This window comes from Lampetra planeri, chromosome 17 (genome assembly GCF_965212315.1).
Source record: "Lampetra planeri chromosome 17, kcLamPlan1.2.h2, whole genome shotgun sequence".
Lineage (NCBI taxonomy): Eukaryota > Metazoa > Chordata > Hyperoartia > Petromyzontiformes > Petromyzontidae > Lampetra > Lampetra planeri.
The window spans coordinates 1,584,304-1,606,512 of NC_136123.1; the positions used below are offsets into that span (position 1 = coordinate 1,584,304).

The window sequence follows — 22,209 nt, forward strand, 5'->3', positions numbered from 1 at the left end:
ATGTTGTAGGAAAAAACATGTATTAAAACAGTATATATCATTAAGTAGAACGTGTTGCCGATATTTATTTAAAGTTGCGCATTTTGATGTGACGTCACATTTCTCAACCCCCCCGCCCCCTCGTCACACATCGTCACACATCGTCACAAATATCTGACCCCCACCCCCCTAGGTGCGTGACGTCATTTGGAGTGGGAGGGGGCGATCACCCCACTTGGAGTGGCCACTGCACTCACTTGTGCCCGGACTCGTGAGCGATGGTGAACGCGAGGCCGAGCCCCGAGTCCTCGTTCACCGTGCAGCTGCGGAACTTGCTGCACATCCCACTGATGGGAGCGTAGCCTGCGTCACGCACCAAACACAGAGATGCCCCGTGTAGCCTCAACACACTCGTGGGGCAAGTGCTGCTCGCGGGCAAGTTTGAGAGCCATCATTGTGTACGCGATTCTTTGGGTCTCTAAGTCAATGGGGTTTTATAGCAGTCCATTAGTCTATATACCAGTCTATAGGTCTCTGGGTCTATATTGAAGTATATGGATGACTCTTGAGTCTATGGGTCTCTATGGGATTCCGTGGCACTCTCTACGAGTCTATGGGATTCTATGGGATTATGATGGGTCGCTACGAGAATGTATGGGTCTCCATGTTAGTCTATGACTGCGTGAGTCTATGGAGTCCGTACTCTATGCGAGTCTATGGGTCTCACTGCCGGTCTATAGGTTTCCTATTCTCTATGTGATTAAATGGCTATGTGTGTGTCTGTGGAACTTTATACGAGTCTATATGTCTATTTGCCGGTCTATGGGTCTCCTATTCTCTATGTGATTCTATGGCTGTGTGTGTCTCTATGCGAGTCTATGGGTCTATTTGTCAGCCTACGGGTCTCCTGTTCTCAATGTGACGCTATGGTTCCCTCTGTGTGAGTGTGTGTGTGGGGCTCTATGCGAGTCTATGTCCCTCCGTGTGCGTAGGGGTAGATGGGGGGAGCGGGGGTTGGGGGTGGGGGCCAGGGGGATGGGGGGTTAGGAGTGCACCCTACCCAGGGTGTCACACGGCTCGTTCTTCCACGAGCAGATGTCGGTGCCGGTGAGTAGCACGGCGTGGTCGTGGCGGCCCCCGTGGCGCCCGGCCGCCGTCACGCCCGACTGCCACTGGCAGAAGCTGGACAGGGTCTGGTCGGCGTGGTGGTTGATGACCAGACCTGGCTGGCCGTGTCGACAGAGCACGCAGCGTCCACCTCAGGCCCACGGCCACTCGGGACAAACGCGGTCCGTTCTCGCGAGAGACTCGGAAAAACGCGGACGTTGTTGCTGCTGCTGTTTGTTTGTTGTTGTTGTTGTTTTCTGTTGTTGTTGTTGTTTAACACGTAGGCTTTCGCGAGCAATATTACACAAATAACGGGTTGTTTTCGTTTCGCTGGGTTAGATCGCGTTAATGTAAATGTCGTGTCGGTAAACTCGCCGCCACCCGACACAGCCAAGTCGTGAGGTTTTGACACGCTAACAAAACGTGGCAATTCGTTACAGCCCCCCCACCACCCCAGGTGGAGAGGGATCACAGAGTCGACCCTAGGCTTGTGAGCGGTGCTGTTCTCGATAATTTATTATAACTCGAATGTATTTCGTCTGGAAAGTGCTTTTATTGTGCTTACGATTTTAGTCGTTTAGCAATGTTTTCTTTCACCCTTGCACGGCACTTTGAATGGCATCGTTTGCACGCGCTAGTGCCGTAGAAATGAAGACTCGATCGATTGATTGACTCCCAGCTGCGATAAAGTCACGTAGGTAAAAAATGAAATAAAATAAATGAAAACAACTACATTAAATCACGACTTCTTGGTTCTTTCGGTAAAGTCACGTAGAAGGGAAATAATAAAATAATAAAAATAAAACTTAATAAAATACAATTCTCAGGACGTTTCGGCCACAACGCAAGCAGCCGTCCTCAGGTGAAGAACAGGTCTGTCGGAAAGACAGCGTCCGAATGAACACCACCACCACCAAGCTTGGCAGCGTATGCTGCGTATGCTGCCAAGCTTGGTGGTCTTCCCGACAGACCTGTTCTTCACCTGAGGACGGCTGCTTGCGTTGTGGCCGAAACGTCGTGAGAATTGTATGTTATTATGTTTTATGTTTATTATTTTATTATTTCCCTTCTACGTGACTTTACCGAAAGAACCAAGAAGATGAATCCCTGCAGTCACAAAAGCTTTAAATCGAAAATTAAATCACGACGTTTCGGGCGCAACACAAGCGTCCTTCTTCAGGTGGGGACAACGTAGCGAAAGCACATCCACTTAGTTTTTTCATTTATTTAATTTAATTTTCTACCTACGTGACTTTACCGAAAATAACAAAGAGTATGAATCCTTGCAGTCACGAAAGCTTCAAATCTAGAATCGCAGCTGCGACCCGCGAGTTACTCACCTGATCCTCCTCGAGCAGAACGAGTCCCACCACCACCAAGTTGATGTTGCTTCCTATAGTGCCGTCCCGGAAGAGGCTAGACACCTGCAAAGGATATGCAGATGGAGCAACAGAGAGGAGTGGGGGGGGGAGGGGGTCAAGTGGGGGCTGGGGGAAGCGGGGGGGTGGGGGGGGGGTCTGGGGGGGGTCTGGGGGGGGGGGTCATTCATGTAAAATGCTTTTCACAATCGCGGAGTAGGAATCTCATAGACTCGAGCTGGAAAGCTGCTACCAGCGCTACCGACAACTGATCTACAATTCTCTAAATATGAAGATGTTTAAAAAAATTTATTCAGCCAATCAGTGCACTGTTTGTTATATAAAAATTGCCCACTGAGCTATATAAGCCTTTTACAGAAGGGATCTGACCATGAAAGATTGATCAACGAGTTGGCGTTTCATCACGTGGAAATGTATAGCCTCCAGTCAAATACTCTAAACGCGTGATGTTGTTTCTAAATGTGGAGGGGGGAAAACCGGAGGATCCGGAGAAAAATCCACATGACCACGGGGATAGAGAGAGACACGCAAACTCCAAATATACAGCAGCAGGCGTCAGGGTCTCGGATTGAACCCACGACCTCCTGTATACCAGTCGAGGTAGTTAACATCTCCTAGCCACCGGGGAGGGATAACCGAAGCATCTGGAGACAAAAAAGCACCGAGGCATGCGAGGAGCGACAAAGCTCTACCCCATGCAGAAGAGACGGACGATGATGTCAATCGCAACATTTAGCCATCCTGTGTGCGCTGATCCACCAACCCCCTCGCGGCTGTCTCCACAGCAGTGCTGCATTACAGACAGCCGCGTCTAGCAACAGCAGCAGCAGTAGAGTATAGCCTCCACCACCACCACCACCACCAATAGCTACACCAACTCCTCTCCGGGCTGGGAATCGTCACCACGTGTTGTTATTTTGCTGCCTTGGCCAATATTGTACTTGGTGTTAACAAATCGGCAGAAATGTTTTTACTCATGATATTCATGTATTTATTGCAGTGACTGGTTTACCTTCTCTCTAGTTTGCACTGCTATCGTTGTTTTGTATATGTTTGTTATTGAAACTTGCTGACCCCCCCCCCCCAGCCCCACTGGACATGTGTGATCAAAGAGCTTCATAGCTCATCGGATTCCTCCACCTCCTCCTCCAGCCGACAGAAAGATTCCGTATTCCCACTCACGATGTTGAGGATGGTCAGCACGTAGGTGGACACGCTCGCGCGCCCGTGGTTGGCCACCATACGTGGGTCCACCACCACCAGGGTCTCAACCGTGGCCTCTCCACGTCGGCTGGGCCGTGCGCTCACGGGTGACCGCCTCCCCCTGTCCCGAGACACGAGCCCCGGGGATTCGTGGGGAGATTTTCCCGCGGGCAGGAAGGGGAATTCGTCCGGGTGGATGAACGCATCCTTGCCAGGTGGTTTCGGCGCGTCTGTTCCAAGGAGAAGGGGTTTTGGGGAGGGGGGGGGGGGGTGGGAGGGAGGGGGGGTCCAGTTGGAGGAGAGTGGGGGGGGGGGTAAAGTGTGGGGGTTTGGCTTTACGCATCGGCGGCCGCGTGGGAGTCGTCGGAGGCGATGTGTCTGTCGTTGGTAGTGATCGATGGTGTGGATGATGGAGTTTGGTGGATGTTCTCATGAGGGTGTCCTGTACGTCGAACTTCTTTCGCACCGTATAGGAGCCAACCGCGCGCTAATCGGAGGTGCGGGGGAAAGGAGGTCAAACTAACCCCCCCCCCCAAAAAAAAAAAAACAGTTTTCTAAAAAACATTAGTCTTCAAGAAAAAAATATCTGTAAGTGTTGCACGTGCGTGTCGGTGTGTGGGTGGGTTTGTAGGTGGGTGTGTGGGTGTGTTGGTGTGTGGGTGTGTGGGTGGGGGTGTGGGTGGGTGGGGGTGTTGGTGGGTGGGTTGGTGTGTGGGTGGGTGTGTGGATGGGTGGGTTGGTGTGTGGGTGGGTGTGTGGGTGTGTTGGTGTGTTGGTGGGTGAGTGGGTGAGTGGGTGTGTTGGTGTGTATGTGGGTGTGTTGGTGTGTGGGTGTGTTGGTGTGTGTGTGGGTGGGTGTGTTGGTGTGTGGGTGTGTTGGTGTGTGGGTGTGTGTGGGTGGGTGGGCTTGTCGGGGCGTGGAGCTGGCCACCCACCCCCCTCCCTCGTGTGCCCTGGAGTACATTCAATAGGTGCTCGCTAACAGCACGTGCCCCAGCAGTCTAATAAAGGCCATGGGGGTGGGGGAGGATATTTGTCTATGTGTGTGTAGTGTATACGCGTGTACGCGTACTTGTGCATATGTGTAAGTATATCACATGTGATGTACTATCTGTATACAAAAGTACGCATGCACAGTGGATTGTATCAGTCACGTTAAAAGCGTTTTGCATCTAATAATGATTTGCCATAATAATCACACCATAATAACAATACGATTTGCAATTGTACAAACTGTAAATGCCCCCTACATAATAAAAAGCAAAACTATAAAGGGCATTGATCATCAATCCTTCTGAAATATGTCATTCGTTTTCATTTTAAAGGCTCGATTTTACCAGCAGCTTTCCTCCTAATATTACTTGGAAATGGCGATTCAGAGGCAGACAGTGAGAGAGACTGGGAATCTCCACTAATATATAGTTCGCTGTCATAGTCTGGATCTCTATAATAGCTTATGGGTATATGGGATACTCTCTAGGTCTCTGTGATCGCCTATTACTGAGGCAGAGACTGAGAGAGGCTGCATCTCTGCGTCGCAAATTTATGAAAAAGTCCGATCCTTACATACATTTCTTGCGCCGTCCGCAGTAGTGCTCCTTGCGCGTCTCCTCCCCACGTTCCCGCGTCTCCTCCCCGCGTCCCTGCGTCTCTTCTGCACGTGCCCGCGTCTCCTCCCCGCGTCTCTGCGTCTCCTCCGCGCGTCCCCGCGCGTCCTCCCCGCGTCTTCGCGTCTCTTCTGTGCGTCCCTGCGTCTCTTCTGCGCGTGCCCGCGTCTCCTCCCCGCGTCTCCGCGTCTCCTCCCCACGTTCCCGCGTCTCTTCTGCGCGTCCCCGCGTCTCCTCCGCGCGTGCCCGCGCGTCCTCCCCGCGTCTCCGCGTCTCCTCCGCGCGTCCCTGCGTCTCCTCCCCGCGTCTCCGTGTCTCTTCTGCGCGTCTCCGCGTCTCCTCCGCGCGTCTCCGCGTCTCCTCCGCGCGTCTCCGCGTCTCCTCCGCGCGTCTCCGCGCGTCCTCCGCGTGTCTGTCCGGCCGGCGATAGAGGGCGTGGGGCGCGTGACCGGAGGGAGAAGTGGCGGAGCGAGTGTGGCGCTGGCGGCTCCTCCGCGCAGTCTCGGGCACGAGCGGCGAGATGAAGAATTCTCCGTGGGGAGTGCGGATCAGACCTGACTGCACGCAACAGCACAGCGGACCACCACACACACACACGGCAGACGACACACACGGACAGACAGGCAGGCATACGGGCAGACAGACACACACGCAGACGACACACGGACAGACAGGCAGGCATATGTACAGACAGACACACACACAGACGACACACACGGACAGACAGGCAGGCATATGTACAGACAGACGCACACACAGACGACACACACGGATAGACAGGCAGGCATATGTAGACAGACAGACACACACGCACAGACACACAGACATACACGGACAGACAGACAGGAAGGCATACGGACAGACAGATACACACACACGCGCACAGACACACGGACAGACACACATACACGTGCACAGACAAACAAAGAAAGACACACATACAGACGCAGACAAGCGCAGACAGACACACACACGGACATACGACAAATACAGACCAACACACACACACAGCGGGGATAATGTGACCAATGATACTCAAGCACTCAGTTACACTCGTTAATACCAATGCCTTAACAAGGAAAACACACACATAGACAGTTTATGGCCCTCCTTCGTGTGTTATGAAGAAGCTTCATCACTCGAAACATCGCCACATGTATTGTTTTCGTTTCAGAACTTCATATTGTTGCTGCTAATGCAGCTGCAGGGAGATGCTAAATACCTCGCCTGGTATACAAGAGTGAATGGGGTCGATCCAGACCCTGACGCCTGCCGTACAATTTGTAGTTTGCGTGTCTTTCCACGTGGTCGCGTGGATTTTTCTCCGGGTCCTCCGGTTGTTTCCATACACAATTAGAATCAACGTCACGCATTTAGCTGCTGTACATGTCCACGTGATGCTAAGCCACTTCGTTGAGCTATAATTTGTGATTGCCAGGTCGCTTTAGAAAAATAACTATATAGCAGCTCAGTGGGCCTTACCTGCTAAAATAAAACTTGCGCAATAGTTTTAAACATATAATGCGTTGATTTTCAACGATTACACAGGCACAGATTCGCCGATAAACATTCGATTGCAGTGGCACACGAGGCGCTGGTTAATGCGTACAAGTGTTTGTGTGCTCGTGTGTGTGCATGTATATGTGCACGTGTGTGTGATCGCGGTAGTGTAGCGGTTAGCGCGCTGCGCTATGAACCCGACGAACCGAGTTCGATTCCCGCTCACGGCCAGCACCAGTGACGATTATTGGAACCGGTCCTGGGCCTCCCCTAGGTCGTGGACAGCCTCAATTTAGTACCCGGTGCGGTGTGTCTAAAACATCGCCACTGGGGAGACAAAGGCGGCCGGGCGTGGTGCTGGCCACCCACCCCCTCGTGTGCCATGCCGGCCTTCATAGGTGCTCGCTAACAGCACTTGCCCCAACAGTATGTTCAGGCTATAGGGCGATCTTTGTCTTTGCACGTGTGTGCTCGTGTGTGTGTGCCACTCTTTGACAGCAGAGACCAGTGCCGAGATTGGTATTGGACTTGAGCCCAAAATCGCGTGTGTTTCGTTTTTTTGTCGAGGGATGGGTGGGGGGGTGGAAAAAGGAATATCTATGACTCGACGTCTGCCGGGTGAGAGATTGAACCCCTGAATCCACAACGAGCGACCCCCCACCCACTCTCCCCGAACCTAAACACATCGTCACAACGATGTCATGAGTCTCGTGACGGGGGGGGGCAGCCCCAAAAGGTAGCGGAAACGCGCCACACACACACACACACGGAAACTCGCCACACACACACACACGGAAACTCGCCACACACACACACGGAAACTCGCTACACACACGCAGAGAGAGAGTTAGGGGAAGAGTGGACCACCGCCGCGGAGATGGAGCGACTGGCATCGCGGCTCGCGTGTGCGTCAGCGAGATGGATGTGTGGCATCGCAGGACCGTTGCGGATAGCGATGGCGTGGGGAGCTCTTCATCCAGCGGTGGATAGACCACTGCTCACGATGACAATGATCATCGTTATTCAGCAGTGCGGAGAGCTGGTTAGAGGGAATTCCAGACCGCGAGGTAAGCAGAGCAGAGGGAGGGACCTCCCACAGAGCGACACGCGCGCGCGTGTGTTTGAAGATAATTTGTCAAGGCTTCCCGCCCCCCTACCAGCTCCCCCATCCTCCCTCACCTCCGCCGTCACCTCCACCACTCCCTCCTCCTCCTCTTCTCTCCCCTCTCTCTCTCTTTTAGCTCTCTCCCCTGCCCCCTCTACAACTTTCACTCCCTCCCACTCTGCCCTTCACTCTCCGCTGCTGATCTCTCGTTGAGGGAGTTGTTCGGTTAGGAGAGAGTGGAGAGAGGAGATGAGAGAGGAGAGATTAGGGAGAGGGGTGGGGGGCGGCGCAAATGAGAGATGGCGGAGAAGAAATGGGAGAGAGTGGAGAGAGATGGCAGGGGACAGTTGAGAGAGAGAGAGGAAATGGAAGAGCGAGAGACATTGGAGAGGGGTGATAGTAGACGGGAGAACGGAGAGTGGGGAGATGGAAGAGTGAAATGATCGGGTGCGGAGAGACGAGAAGAGATGGAGGAGAGGGGGAGAGAGCGCAAATAGGGGGGGGGGGGCGGCGAGAGAGAAAGAGGGGGCATGCGGAGAGGAGGGGCGAGAGTAGACGGGGGAGAGGAAATTGGAGAGGGGGAGAGAGAGAAAGGATGGGGGGGGGGTCCGTGGCTTGGGAGGGCGAGCGAGCGGTGCGCTGCGCGCGAGCCGCGATGGGGCCGTGGTGACCACGCCGTGAGACGAATGAGTCTGCGCTGGTGATGGTGTGGGACCGGCTACACCCCCCCATACCCCCCCCCATACCACCACCACCCCCCCAACCACCTCCCCCACCGAGAGCGGGGTCACCGCGGGTCAACCAACACTGACACACGTGTGCGTGTGAGAGCGCGTGAGTATGAACCGTGTGCGTGTGTGTGTAGGTCTGCGTGCGCGCGTGTGTGTGTAGATTTACGCGTGCAATTGTGTGGCTCTCTGCGTCTCTGTGTACTGGTGTGGGGAGCGGTGGTGCAGTGGTTAGCGCGCTGCGCTAGGAAACCTGCCGGCCTGAGTTGGATTCCCGCTCACGGCCAACACCAGCGGCGATTGTCTGAGCCGATCCTGGGCCTCCCCCTAGGTCGACTCAGCCCTCAAATGAGTACTTGGTGAGGTGTGTAAACATAGCCACTAGGGAGACAAAGGCGGTCGGGCGTGGTGCTGGTCACCCACCCCTCGTGTGCCCTGACGGCCGTCAAAGGTGCTCGCTAACAGCACTTTGCCCAACAGTATGGTAAGGCTATACGGGGTATCTTTGTCTTTGTTTGGCTAAATGTGTTTGTACGGAGAATAGTCATGCAAGGGTTTCCATTCTATCGTTATACTTTGTTACCCAGTAACATGTGTTGAACTTCTTTCGCACCGTACGTAGCTAACCGTTCTAATCGGAGGTGCGAAAAATGTCTCACTGAGTCTCAGGACTCTCTTTCAGGAGGGTCTTGTCAAGTATTTACAGAAAGGGGCGGTGTTGCTACTCTGTAATCCCAAATGAGTAATTTGCAGGGGTTATTTTTTTGCAGCATTGGGATGTACTTGGTATGGTTTTAGCTATGGGAAGAGAAACCCCCATGGAGAACTAGGGGGAGAGAACACACAGACTCCACTCACTCACACTCTGCAGAACAGGGGGAGAGAATATACAAACGTCACTCACTCACACACTCACTTACTCATACTCACTTTGGAGAGCCGGGGGAGAACATGCAAACACACACTCAGACGCAATCACAATCACTCACTCACGCTGTAGAAAAGGGGCAGGACATATAAACAGAACTCACTCACTGACATTCACTCTGGAAAGCAGGGGAACAACACACAAACTTCACTGACACACTCACACACACACTGACACACTCACACACACACACTCAGACTCAATGAAACTCACACACACTCTGCAGAACAGGGTGACAAAATACAAACACCACAAACTCACAAACACACTCACACACTCACTCACACAATCACTCACACACTCACTCACACACTCACTCACACACTCACTCACACACTCACACACAGTCACTCACACACTCACTAACACACTCACTCACACACTCACACACACTCACTCACACACTCACTCACACACTCAATCACACACACTCACTCACACACTCACACACACTCACTCACACACTCACTCACACACTCAATCACACACACTCACTCACACACTCACACACACTCACTCACACACACTCACTCACACACTCACTCACACACTCACACACTCACTAACACACTCAATCACACACTCACACACACTCACTCACACACTCAATCACACACACACTCACTCACACACACTCACACACACACTCACACACTCACACACTCACTCACACACTCACACACCCACACACACTCACACACACTCACACACACACACACTCACACACTCACTCACACACACACTCACACACACACTCACACACTCACTCACTCTCACTCACTCACTCACACACTCACCCACACACACACTCACACACTCACTCACTCACACACACTCACACACTCACTCACACACTCACTAACACACTCACTCACACATTCATACACACTCACACACTCACCCACACACTCACTCACACACTCACACACTCACTCACACACACACACTCACTCATTCACACACCCATACACACTCACATACACACTCACACACACACCCACACACACTCACTCTGGAGAACAGGGGGGTGGGGGAGCAAAACAAACAGACTCTACACAGAACGGCGCCAGATCATGGAATCGAACCCAGGCCGTTGCTTCCAGACAGACGCCTCCCGTCGCCATTGCTGCAATGATCTTAGCGTCTCGGGTTCGTGTTACAAAAAGCTATTCATATACAATTCCCAGCCATGGATATTGTCAGTGGCAAGTGGTATATGAACCTGTCATGGACCTCCCCAAGGTTGACTCAGCCCTAAATGAGTAAACCGTGTGCAACGTGACAGCATCAGCGATGGAGAGACAAAGGCGGCCGGGTTTGTTGCTGGCTGTACACCGCCGGTCCTCCGCATTGCTGTGCCGGCCTTAATAGGCACTCGCTAACTGTGCTTTGCGTCGGCCTGCGTACGAAGCTACGGACGCATCCTTAATTGTGTAATGTTATTTATTATGCAGGAAACTATATGGAACACAGGTGGCAGGGATAACATCCGGGGGGATGTGTGATTGCAATTTACATGATAGCGACGATAGGGAGAAAATTATCCAGCAGTGGATTGACCACGGCTCATGGTGGTGGCGCTGGAGGCTTGTGAAGGACGCTGCTACTGGGCAGTTGGAGGCAGTCGCCCTCCAACAACAACGGAGGGCAGAGGAGCGACGCTCACAACAACGAGTGGAGTGCCGGGCGGCTAAAGCACAGCAAGTTGGCACAGTCGGGGGCCCAGCTGGTGCATCTGCCAATCATCTCGGTCAGTCAACCTCTGGCACCCGGGTTTGACCCGTGACCTCCTCCCGTCAGCGAGCCTTCGACACTTCACGTGGCCTCAAAGTGCACCTGGCCTGGCACAGGCGCCGTGGTGACGTCACCGTCACTCAGTGGCGAATGGCGGCTGTGTTGGTATCGGTGGTGATGGTATTTATGATGTCGCTGACGATGAGATTGATCTGTTGGTTGAGAGCGAAAACTTTAAAACCCAGCGATCAACCCAGGAATCTTGGGAGCGGGTAAACACGCTTCCATCTGCAATTGCTGCTGTCTCTGCCGTCTTGAATCTGCGCGCCATCTGCTGTGGCTGACACATGGGGGGGGGGGGGGGCTACGAGCGCGTCTCTAAAATATATATAAATAAGCTATGGATGCATTAATTAAGCCATAAAAAAATGTTAAATGGAAATGATAGCAGCTGTGGCTTTGAGCCCCGCTCGTATAATGTAGGTCAAGCTTCGCGATTCGTTGTTGATGTTGTTATTTTACGTGGGTTTTAGTTTTTTTTCGTGAGATGTGGCCAGGAGATGGCACAGCTGAGTGTTACCCCCCACCCAGGGCTGGGTTTACTCCGGGTTCTCCAGTTGCCTCCTCCCACACGAAGAGCCCCCCAAAGTCTCATCGCGAATGAAATTCGTGGCCAAATGTGATAAAAAAAAACTCACAATATTAGGGAGTTTAGTTTATTAAGTTGTTGAGCCAGGTAGTCAGGATTTAGGCAAAAAACTAACTCACTTTTCACCCAGGCAATTGGAGAACAAAACAGACAAAGTGTTACTAAACTAATATTAAAACTAACAATACCATATTTAAGAATCGGTGGTGAGATGTTATCTACCTCGCCTGGTGTACAGGAGGTCGTGGCTTCGATTCCGACCCTGACAGGGTCTGCGTGTCTCTCTCCCCGTGGTCGCGTGGATTTTTCTCCAGGTCCTCCGGTTTTTCCCCTCCACATTTAGAATCGCGTTTAGAGTATTTCGCTGGGGCTATACATATCCGCATGATGATAAGCCACTTCGTTCAGCTATAGTGTGTGTGTCAGATCGCTTCTGAAAAAGAGCCATGTAGCTCAGTGGGCTTTGCGTGGTAAAATATATTTTTCTAAAGTTTAGTTGATAGTTTTCGAGGGAGAAAGGGGAGATGCTGAAACGACGAAGGGAGTATTTGTGGCAGCGGTGTTCGCCACATGGCCATCTCGGTGATCTGAGCCACTGAGAGACAAAGGCCGTGCGGTTTCTCTTCGGAAGATTAATTGAATCATGATCTTTATTTAGACTGGAGGAGGAAGGAATCCGCCGAGCTATGAAGCTCTTTTTTCACAGATGTAAAGTAACGGGGAAGTCGGAAAATTGGAACAACAAACAATACGAAAAAATACAATAGGAGTGCATAGTATGGATAAGATAAACAAATCACTAAAAATAAAGAAACAAACACAATCAATTAAATGTTTATTGTAGTTGTTTCAAGGTTAGGTAATTAGCACTTGGTCTTTGCTGCTCCCGAGTCAAACGAAAAAACTAAGCAAGTCGATAAAAATAAATGGATAAAATTTAACAAAGTATGCATAGTTAGTGTTAATGTTAGGTTAGTAACACTTGTTAGGTTAGTAACACTTAGTTAGTCTGTGGTGCTATCCAGTTTGCTGGGTGAAAAATGGGCGAGGTTTTGCCCTATCCTGCCCAGCCTACTCAACATCTTAATAAACTTATCTAGCATAGAGAATCGTACAGACTCATAGCGATACATGGAAACTCACAGCGTTACATGTACAGATGAATACTCATAGAGATACATGGAGACTCATAGAGATACATTGAGACTCATAGAGATACATGAATACTCATAGAGATACATGGAAACTCATAGAGATACATGGATACTCATAGAGATACATGGAGACTCATAGAGATACATTGAGACTCATAGAGATACATGAATACTCATAGAGATACATGGAAACTCATAGAGATACATGGATACTCATAGAGTTACCTGGAGACTCATAGAGATGCATGGAGGCTCCGATACATGGAAAATCACAGAGATACAATGAGACTCATAGAGTAACATAGAGACTCATAGAGATGCATGGAAACTCACGTAGATACAATGAGACTCATAGTTACATAGAGACTGCAAAGTATGTATTCATCTGAAGTGGGACCGCTCATCAGCGGCCAGGGTTCTTCCGTGGCGTATCGAGCAAGGGGGGTTGGGTTGGCTCGTTCACAACGCAGCACAATGTGAGATTTGACGGAGCGCTTCGAATAGCGATTCCATCTTCAGGACGCTGTTCATAAACCAGTGCGCGTGGTTGTGTTGTGGAGAGACGAGGCAAGTGCATGGGGGCTCGACGTGAGCCTACTGGGTCTCTCTGTGCATCGTGGGGTCTCTTTGTGGGCCACTCAATGGGCCTGTCTGTCAGCCAGTTTATGGGGCTCTCGGTAAGTCGATGGGGACGCGCTGTGAGCCAGTATATGGGACTCTTTGTGAGCCAATTCATGGGACTCCCTATGAACAAATCCATGGGACTCTTTGTGAGCAAGTCTATGGGACTCTTTGTGAGCCAGTTTATGGGAGTCTTTGTGAGCCAGTGTATGGGACTATTTTTGAACCAGTTTATGGGACTGTTTGTGAGCAAGTCTATAGGACTCGCCGTGAGTTTACGCGATACAATGTTGATGGTTGTGAAGTCTAAATGGTACGGCGTCCCCAAGTATTGGGGTTCGTCTCGAGCGTGGCCGGGTTCCTCCGGAGTAGAAGTCGATCCCATACGAAGCGACAACGCTCTACCACAGAGTTCCATCTACATCGGATCAACTCTCCGATAGCGATCGGGAGGCCCGCGCCGTTCAGGACACGCAGATCACGCGTTCACGATTACAGACGCAATTCAACTCCGAGATCACCTCGATTAACTCTGCGTGCACTCACCACTCGCTCACCACTCTCCGCTCACCACGCGCTCGGTCACCACTCACAAACTACCCACGCACCACTAGTACGCACGCTCACCCACTCACCCACCCACCCAATCGCCCACTCACCACCCCCACGCACGTATGCTCACCCACTCACCCACCCACCCACTCGCCCACTCACCCACCCGCCCACCCGCCCACTCACCACTGGTACGCGCGCTTACCCATTCACCCACCCACTCGCCCACTCACCACCCGCATGCACGCTCACCCACTCACCCACCCACTCACCCACCCACCCACGCGCCCACTCACCCGCCCGCCCACTCATCACCCGCATGCACGCTCACCCACTCAACCCACCCACCCACCCACGCGCCCACTCACCCACCCACCCACTCGCCCACTCACCACCCGCATGCACGCTCACCCACTCAACCCACCCACCCACGCGCCCACTCGCCCGCCCGCCCACTCGCCCACTCACCACCCGCATGCACGCTCAATCACCCACCCACCCACTCGCCCACTCACCACCCGCATGCACGCTCACCCACTCAACCCACCCACCCACGCGCCCACTCGCCCGCCCGCCCACTCGCCCACTCACCACCCGCATGCACGCTCACCCACCCACCCACCCACTCGCCCACTCACCACCCGCATGCACGCTCACCCACTCAACCCACCCACCCACGCGCCCACTCGCCCAACCCGCCCACTCACCAGCCCATCGCAGGTGGCGAGCGCCGCCGTCCCGGTTCGATCCCCGACCCCGTCGCTGGTCACCGAGCCGCGGTAGAAGCACCGCTCGCGCTCGCGCAGCGGCCGGGTGCGCGGGGGGCTCCCCGCGGCGCCCAGCACCGAGACGGTGAGGCCGGGCGCCAGCAGGGAGCGCGCGGGGCGCAGCGACAGCCGCAGCTCGCGGCCCCCGTGGGCGCGCAGTCGGTAGTAGCGAGGCGACGAGGAGGAGGCGAGCGAGGAGGTGGCGGCACGTCGGCGGCGGCGAGTGGCCGGAGACACCACGGCGCCCCGAGCGTCCACCTCGACTGGTAAGACCATCTCGAAGTCTGCCGGGGGAGAGAAGGGTTGGGGGTACGGGGGGTTGACGTGGTGGTGGGGAGTGAGTGACGAGATGTTAATTACCTCGATATGGTATGCTGGAGGGTTCGTGGGTTCGATACCGACCCTGGCACCTGCAGTATATTTGGAGTTTTCGTGTCTCTCTCTCTCCTCGTGGTCGCGTCGATTTTTCTATCCGGGTGCTCCAGTTTTTTTTCTCACCTCCACATTTAGAATCGACATCACGCGTTTGTGTTGTATGTGTCTGCTATGATTGGCCCACGTGATGATAAACCACTTCGTTGAGCTATCATTTGTGGCCAGGTGGCTTTAATAAAAACTACGTAGCGCAGTTGGCCTTACCCAGTAAAACATATAATAGTTTCACTCGTGATTGGGTCAGAGCAGAGGGGTAGCGAGGTTGGGATTGAGAAGAGAGGTGACACGGTGGAAGGAATAAGGGTGACGAGATGGGGATGGAGAGGTGTGACGAGGTGGTGGTGGGTGTGAGTGACGAGGTAGGTAACACGTGGTCTCTCTAAATGTCTATCTGAAAGTGAGTATTATGTGTAGTATTATTTAGGTTGTCATAATGATGATGGTGTTGATAATGATGGCGGTGATCATACTGATGATGGTGATGATGACGATGGTAGTCCATACTACTTTTACGTCTTCTTTCTCATGGCTCATGTGTAGAGCAACGACTATAATGTCACATTCAGGTGTTCAAGCCCAGTCAACCGCATCAGCTCCAGCGGAGTGTATCGCTGTGATGTCGCCGTCCGTATTTGTGCAGTTGGAACCTACCTTGTCCCAGGGCCTAACTGGCGTCTCACACTGATGTGTGCATGACAATAATGTTGATGATGATGACTTTGACCGTCGGGACGATGATCGTATTGAGGAAGGTGATGAAGGTCACAAGAACCACACTCTGCATCATCATCATCATCGACGCAAGCTATCTGCGTGTGCGTATTCATCGGGACTGGGTGGGATCAGAGGTAGTCTCATGACGAGAGCCAGTCACTCGGAGTCTACAGAATGAATGAAGAGTGTCATTGTCTCGCCCATGGGCTACAGTTAAATTTCACACTGGAATTTTTTTTTTTAATGTGATGGTATTATTGCGTTGCGCGTGTTGGTTGGTTGGTTTGGTTTGGATGGAGTGGTTGGCATTATTTTAATTTAAAGCAGCCACATCGCTCACTTGCGCTGCTGGTGAAACCGGACACGTCCTACGCGGGTACCGGCCCATGCGTTGCCACATCCACGTCGTGCCGGGTGCCAGATCAGTCTCCCTCCCCCCACACACAAACACCAACCCCGACATCTGTTGTCATTAAAGGCGGCGGCGACGACGGCGGTGATGATGATGATGCCATCGTCATCATCCTCGTCCTCATCACCATGATCCTTGTCATTGTAGTAATCATCCTGGCCACTACGATGAACGTCATCATCATCATCATGTCGTTCATCGTCATGATTATGATGATGAAACATGCGCTTCGATTATTTAGACGATTGTACTGCTATAAATGTCCGCACGATAGGCCACTTCGTCCAGCTATCATGTGTGGCCAGGTCAGTAGGCTCAGTAGGCTTTAACTGATAATATACAAAAATAGTTTAGTTTTATCCGTATATTTTTTTAAGTGATTTGTTTTCTATACGTGGCACCCCTATCGTGTTGTTTGATGTTGTAATGTTCTGACCCGCCCCTACAGGAAAGCTGTGAGAAGAGCTTTGTAGCTCATCGGATTCATTCCTCCAGTAGCAACAAATGTTATAATTCTGATCATCAATATGATCCATTATAATCATCTCAATGATGATTACAAATCCGTATTGTTTGCATAATTATTGTCATGACAACACAATGATTATCGTCATCATCATCATCATCTTCACCACCACAATCACGACCATCATCATCTTGACCATTATGATGGTCACGAAGACTGACACCATCATCATTAAACTAATGTCCATCACGGTTATCACCATCGACTTGATTGCCACATCAACCATCATCATTATTGGCACAATCATCATTATCATCATGATCGCCATCATCGTAAGCATTTGAATCGTAATCATGACCATTACAATCATCACCATCATGACAAAGCCATCGCCGCAATCATCATCAACACCACCATCGACACAACCATCAGGAGCAATACCAACGCCATCACAATAACCATCACCAGAGTCTAAGTGTCGTTGTCTGTGACTCGCCCCATGTGCCTATTTTTACCCGTGCCCCCCCCTCCTCTCCCTCTGTCTCTCTATTTATCTCTCCTCAGTGCATTTGCCTTCACAAGAAACTCCTGTACGGAGGGTAAATCGAACAGCCCTCGTGTTTCAACCACGTGGCACTGCCCGCTATGAATCGGCTTTGTCTGCGAGGACGAGCGGCTGGACACGAGCATTCTCTTGTAAGAGCCCGCGTCAAGTTCAAGACCGGACCTCTCTTGTTGCGAGCGACGGCGATAAAGAAACACAACGAACCTCGGGGTGTCGACAATTCATCCTCCTCCCCACCCCCAGCGGCGGAACCGTGCAATAGCGCACGTACCCATGCAAGGCATCGACTCAACGAGTCTCAAAGACTTCCCTTTGCAGGAGGGTCCTGCCACATTGCGATGTTTGGCCATGTACTAAACTCACTTTCCACTGTGTTTATTTGACCAGGCAAGGCCGACTGAGCTGTATAGCTCTTGGTTTTTTTCAGAAGCGACCTGGCCATCACGAATGATATCTCAACGGAGTGGCTGATTTATGTGGAAATGTATCGTTGCAGACGAACACACGTCAAAGCACGTTCATTCTAAACGCGGGGCAGTTTGGCTACTCCCCGTGGCAGGAGATCGGCGTGCCCGGAGAATACCCATCACGTGTACGCACAAGCGTACATACGAGACAAAGGTCCCCCGTATAGCCTTCACAGATGTTTGTGGCAAGTGCCGTTAGCGAGTGGCACCTATGAAGCCTGGCACCGCACACCAGGCCAGTGGGTAGCCAGCATCACGCCCGGCCGCCTTTGTCTCCCTAGTGGCGATGTTTACACACTGCACGAGGTACTCGTTTAAGGCTGAGTTGACCTATGAAGGACACACACGCGTGTACACACACACGTGTACTCATGCACACGTACACGCACTTACCATCGGGGTATAGTTGAGTGATTGCAGTTGGAGGCGGTTCATTGTCGAGCACATGCGATTCGATACCGCTGCTGATCCTACTGCTGATGCTGCTGATGCTGCTGATGCTGCTGCTGATGCTGCTGCTGATGCTGCTGCTGATGCTGCTGTTGTGCCTGAGACGACTTGGGCGAGTGATGGTAGTGCTTTCCCTAGCATCATGCACCAGATCCTGTTGGGGATGACATCATAATCATCATCATCCCGGATACATTACTACTATATATGTTCGTTCTGAATCATTAGTTATTCGCGTAAATTCATCATCATCTCATGCTATCATCGTCATCCTCGTCATCGATTCACTACTGCTATAACCTTTATATATCATCGATACATTGATTGTGATCACGTTTGGGTAAATTCGTCGTCATCATCATCATCTGATATCATGATCTGACATAATCGTTATCATCACGTAACATCATCATTACATGCAATCATTATTGTAGCCATGATCTGACATCATCGTAATGTGATATTGTCGTGGCCTGACATCACCATAATCACGATCTGACATCATCACGTGTAATCCATGGGCACTGAGTTGATAATCAATACCCGCGGTGTCGAGCGTGATCGCAATTATTGCCATAATTGTGACGACACCATCGTCTATTGTCTCATCATCGATATCGTCGGGACTGGATGCATCAATGAACACGCCATTGAGCATGATCGTGTTTGCGTAAATGCATCGTCATCATCAGCACCATCACCACTACCACCATCATCGTCATCACCAGCACCATCACCACAATCACGATCATCGTCATCATTAGCAGCATCACCCCAACCACGATCATCGTCATCATCAGCACCATCACCACAACCACGATCATCACCATCACCACTACCACGATCAACGCCATCATCAGCACCATCACCACTACCACCATCATCATCAGCACCATCACCACTACCACCATCATCGTCATCATCAGCACCATCACCACAACCACGATCATTGTCATCATCAGCACCATCACCGCGACCACGATCATCGTCATCATGGTGCACACGAAGCTCAACTGCATTTTTCATCAATCAGTGGGATCTCGAGCACGATCAGAATCTATTTACGTCAACCCATAATCGTAATCAGCATCAGCATCGGCAGAGGAATCATCATCAGTTGCAAAAACATTATAATCGTTATAGGCATCATCATCATGAGCTGTTAGCTCAATCAACTACTCTGTTTTACGCACAAGCAAATGCCAAGAGCCATTTAGTCAAGCCACTACTGGATGAGCGCCGTGCGGGTCGTGGGGGGGGGTTGTTTAAACATACTTCACCACGCTGGTCATTGCCGGTTGGTGAGGGGGGTGGGTGGGGGGAGGTGGTGGAGGTGGGTGGGCATGAACACGTGGGAACATATAAGTGCAGCACACCAATGGATGTTATTACTTCACTGGCCTCTGCCTCTCACGTTTTCATATTCTACCCATTGAGCTTCCTATTGCGATCATGCACAGCAACCACTGATGCAAAATAATAATACTAATGTACAATATACAGCCCTTCGTCAAGAGGTTGTTTGACCAAACTTCACCATGCTGCTTAGTGTGGATTGATGTTGGTTTAATTGGGGGGTGGGGGGCGGCTCAGATATCCAGAGGTGTGGACTCGAGTCATGTGACTTGGACTCGAGTCAGACTCGAGTCATGAATTTGATGACTTGCGACTCGACTTGGACTTGCATAACAATGACTTTGTCCCACCTATGAGATGTGGACTCGAGTCATGTGACTTGGACTCGAGTCAGACTCGAGTCATGAATTTGATGACTTGCGACTCGACTTGGACTTGCATAACAATGACTTTGTCCCACCTCTGCAGATATCCCACCCCAAGTGAACGGGAATCGAACTCGCGTCGCCAAGTTCATTGCGCAGTAGCGCTAACTACTGCGCCACCGCTCCCCACAGGAGGGTCTATCTGACATGAGGACGTTCATGGCCAATTCCACGAATGCAAATCTGGCGAACGCGCAGATACGAGGGCGGAGGGAGGGGTTAACAGGCAGCAAAGCACCGTACAGACGGATTCAATGATCCATTGCTGAGTTTTTTTCGTGTTCTTTCCATCGCCTGGCCACCCTCCCATGCCGAGTCTGGCATTTCTCGGCAGTCTCAAATCGTAGCGCTCGCCAGGCTCCAGCAGCAGCGCTGCTTTTGCGGTAGCCTCTGAGCCTCTTGCGTGAACGGGCCTCGCTCAGGGAGACTTCGATCCGACTGACAAAGACAAGAGGTTTTCCCCCCGCGCGTATCGCATACAACAGACTTTGTTGAGGCGAGCGCTGTTAGCGAGTAGCACCTCTGAAGGGGCGGCACGGCACAAGGCAGCGGTAGGTTGGCCAGCCTCACGCCCGCCCGCCTTTGATTAGACGGACAGACACGCACGCACACACGCACCAATACAATGAACAGATAATACGATAACGCTGCCGCTAATGCAAAACCAAAAACACGTGCACTCACCCACGTTTCAGTGGCGACGCAAGCGAGAGAGAGCAGGGAAGCCAACGCTATCCTGAGCCACAGCGTGAGCCGAGACAGCTCCATAGCTGAGCGGAGGACCTGCCGCTTGCTGATGCTGCTGCTGCAGATGATGAATGATGATGGCGATGTTGGTGATGACGACGTCGATGATGTGAATGGTCTATATCCCGCAACCTTTGTGACAGAGAATGCCTCTGGTGCGAGATGACTTAGGCGGAGTGTCCGTGGTGCATCGTGTCATCCTATGCCTCTGCGTGTCCGTGCACAGCACACGGCGGAGTTGCACGAGTGAAGTAAGACTGTGTGTGTCTCTCTCTGTGCAAGTCAGTGACACAATGCAACCCCCCCTCTCTCTCTCTCACTCTCCCCAGCGCTCCCAACCCGCACTCACCCCTCCTGCGCCTCCCATTCCCACTCCTCCTCCTCCTCCCTCTACTCCCTCCATTCTCCCCCACAAACACTGCCCACACCTCCCACCAACATCACCACCACCATCACCACCAGTCTCTCTCTCTCCCCCCTTTCTCTCTCGCCTCTCTCGCTCTGCTCTCTCTCCACCACCAACCACACACGCCTCGCCAACCCCCACGCGTCTGCACCACCACCACCACCCCCCCCACACACACGCGTACCCCTGCCTCCCGCGCCGTGTGGTCTGCAACAGCGTTTAGCAAAGGCTGCGGTGGCGCGGGTGGAGAATGTGGAACCTCGCGGGCCAGACACGAGCCGCGACTTCAATTCATTTCTCTCCTCCTCCTCCCCCCCCCCCGTGAGCACACGACGAGGCCCACAGACTTCGAAACGGCACGCACACGACATTGTGTCCGTAGTCGCAAGCATCTTAGCCGCACTGATCGGGATTTGAACCTGGGCAATAGAATCGTTGCACGGTCGTGACCGCCACAGCGCACACGCAGGTTGCACGATAATCCGATGTCTCCGTTAAAGTCGCACCGACCGGCGTGGTGAAGTATGGTCAAATTGCCCCCGCCCACGAAACCCCCCCCCTCCACCCCAACGGTGTGTTGCGAGAGGCTCGCATCGAACGGTGGATCGAGCATGACTGATGGCCATGATGACGATGATTGGGCACGTGCTAAGGTTAAGGCGACTCTGGCTGTAGCACTTAGCGAGTGGCTGTTTATATTGACATAAATAATAATATTAGCTTAATTATACGTAACAATCGAATACAATTGCT

The 22,209-nt window shown here is 52.0% G+C and overlaps 1 protein-coding gene across 1 annotated transcript in view; it reads right to left on the minus strand.

The window, feature by feature from the left end:
* The window catches only part of LOC144723249 (A disintegrin and metalloproteinase with thrombospondin motifs 16-like), a 59,890-nt gene extending 38,558 nt beyond the window's left edge, over positions 1-21,332 (minus strand). The window contains exons 1-8 of the mRNA XM_078601834.1: positions 20,988-21,332; positions 18,466-18,676; positions 14,954-15,297; positions 5,239-5,833; positions 3,648-3,898; positions 2,427-2,510; positions 1,040-1,205; positions 237-342 (exon numbers count right to left, since the gene is read on the minus strand). Coding sequence (XP_078457960.1) covers positions 237-342; positions 1,040-1,205; positions 2,427-2,510; positions 3,648-3,898; positions 5,239-5,833; positions 14,954-15,297; positions 18,466-18,676; positions 20,988-21,071 — 1,841 coding nt within the window. The 5' untranslated portion in view covers positions 21,072-21,332. The remainder of the gene's footprint in view (positions 1-236; positions 343-1,039; positions 1,206-2,426; positions 2,511-3,647; positions 3,899-5,238; positions 5,834-14,953; positions 15,298-18,465; positions 18,677-20,987) is intronic.
* Between the last annotated feature and the right edge of the window lie 877 nt (positions 21,333-22,209).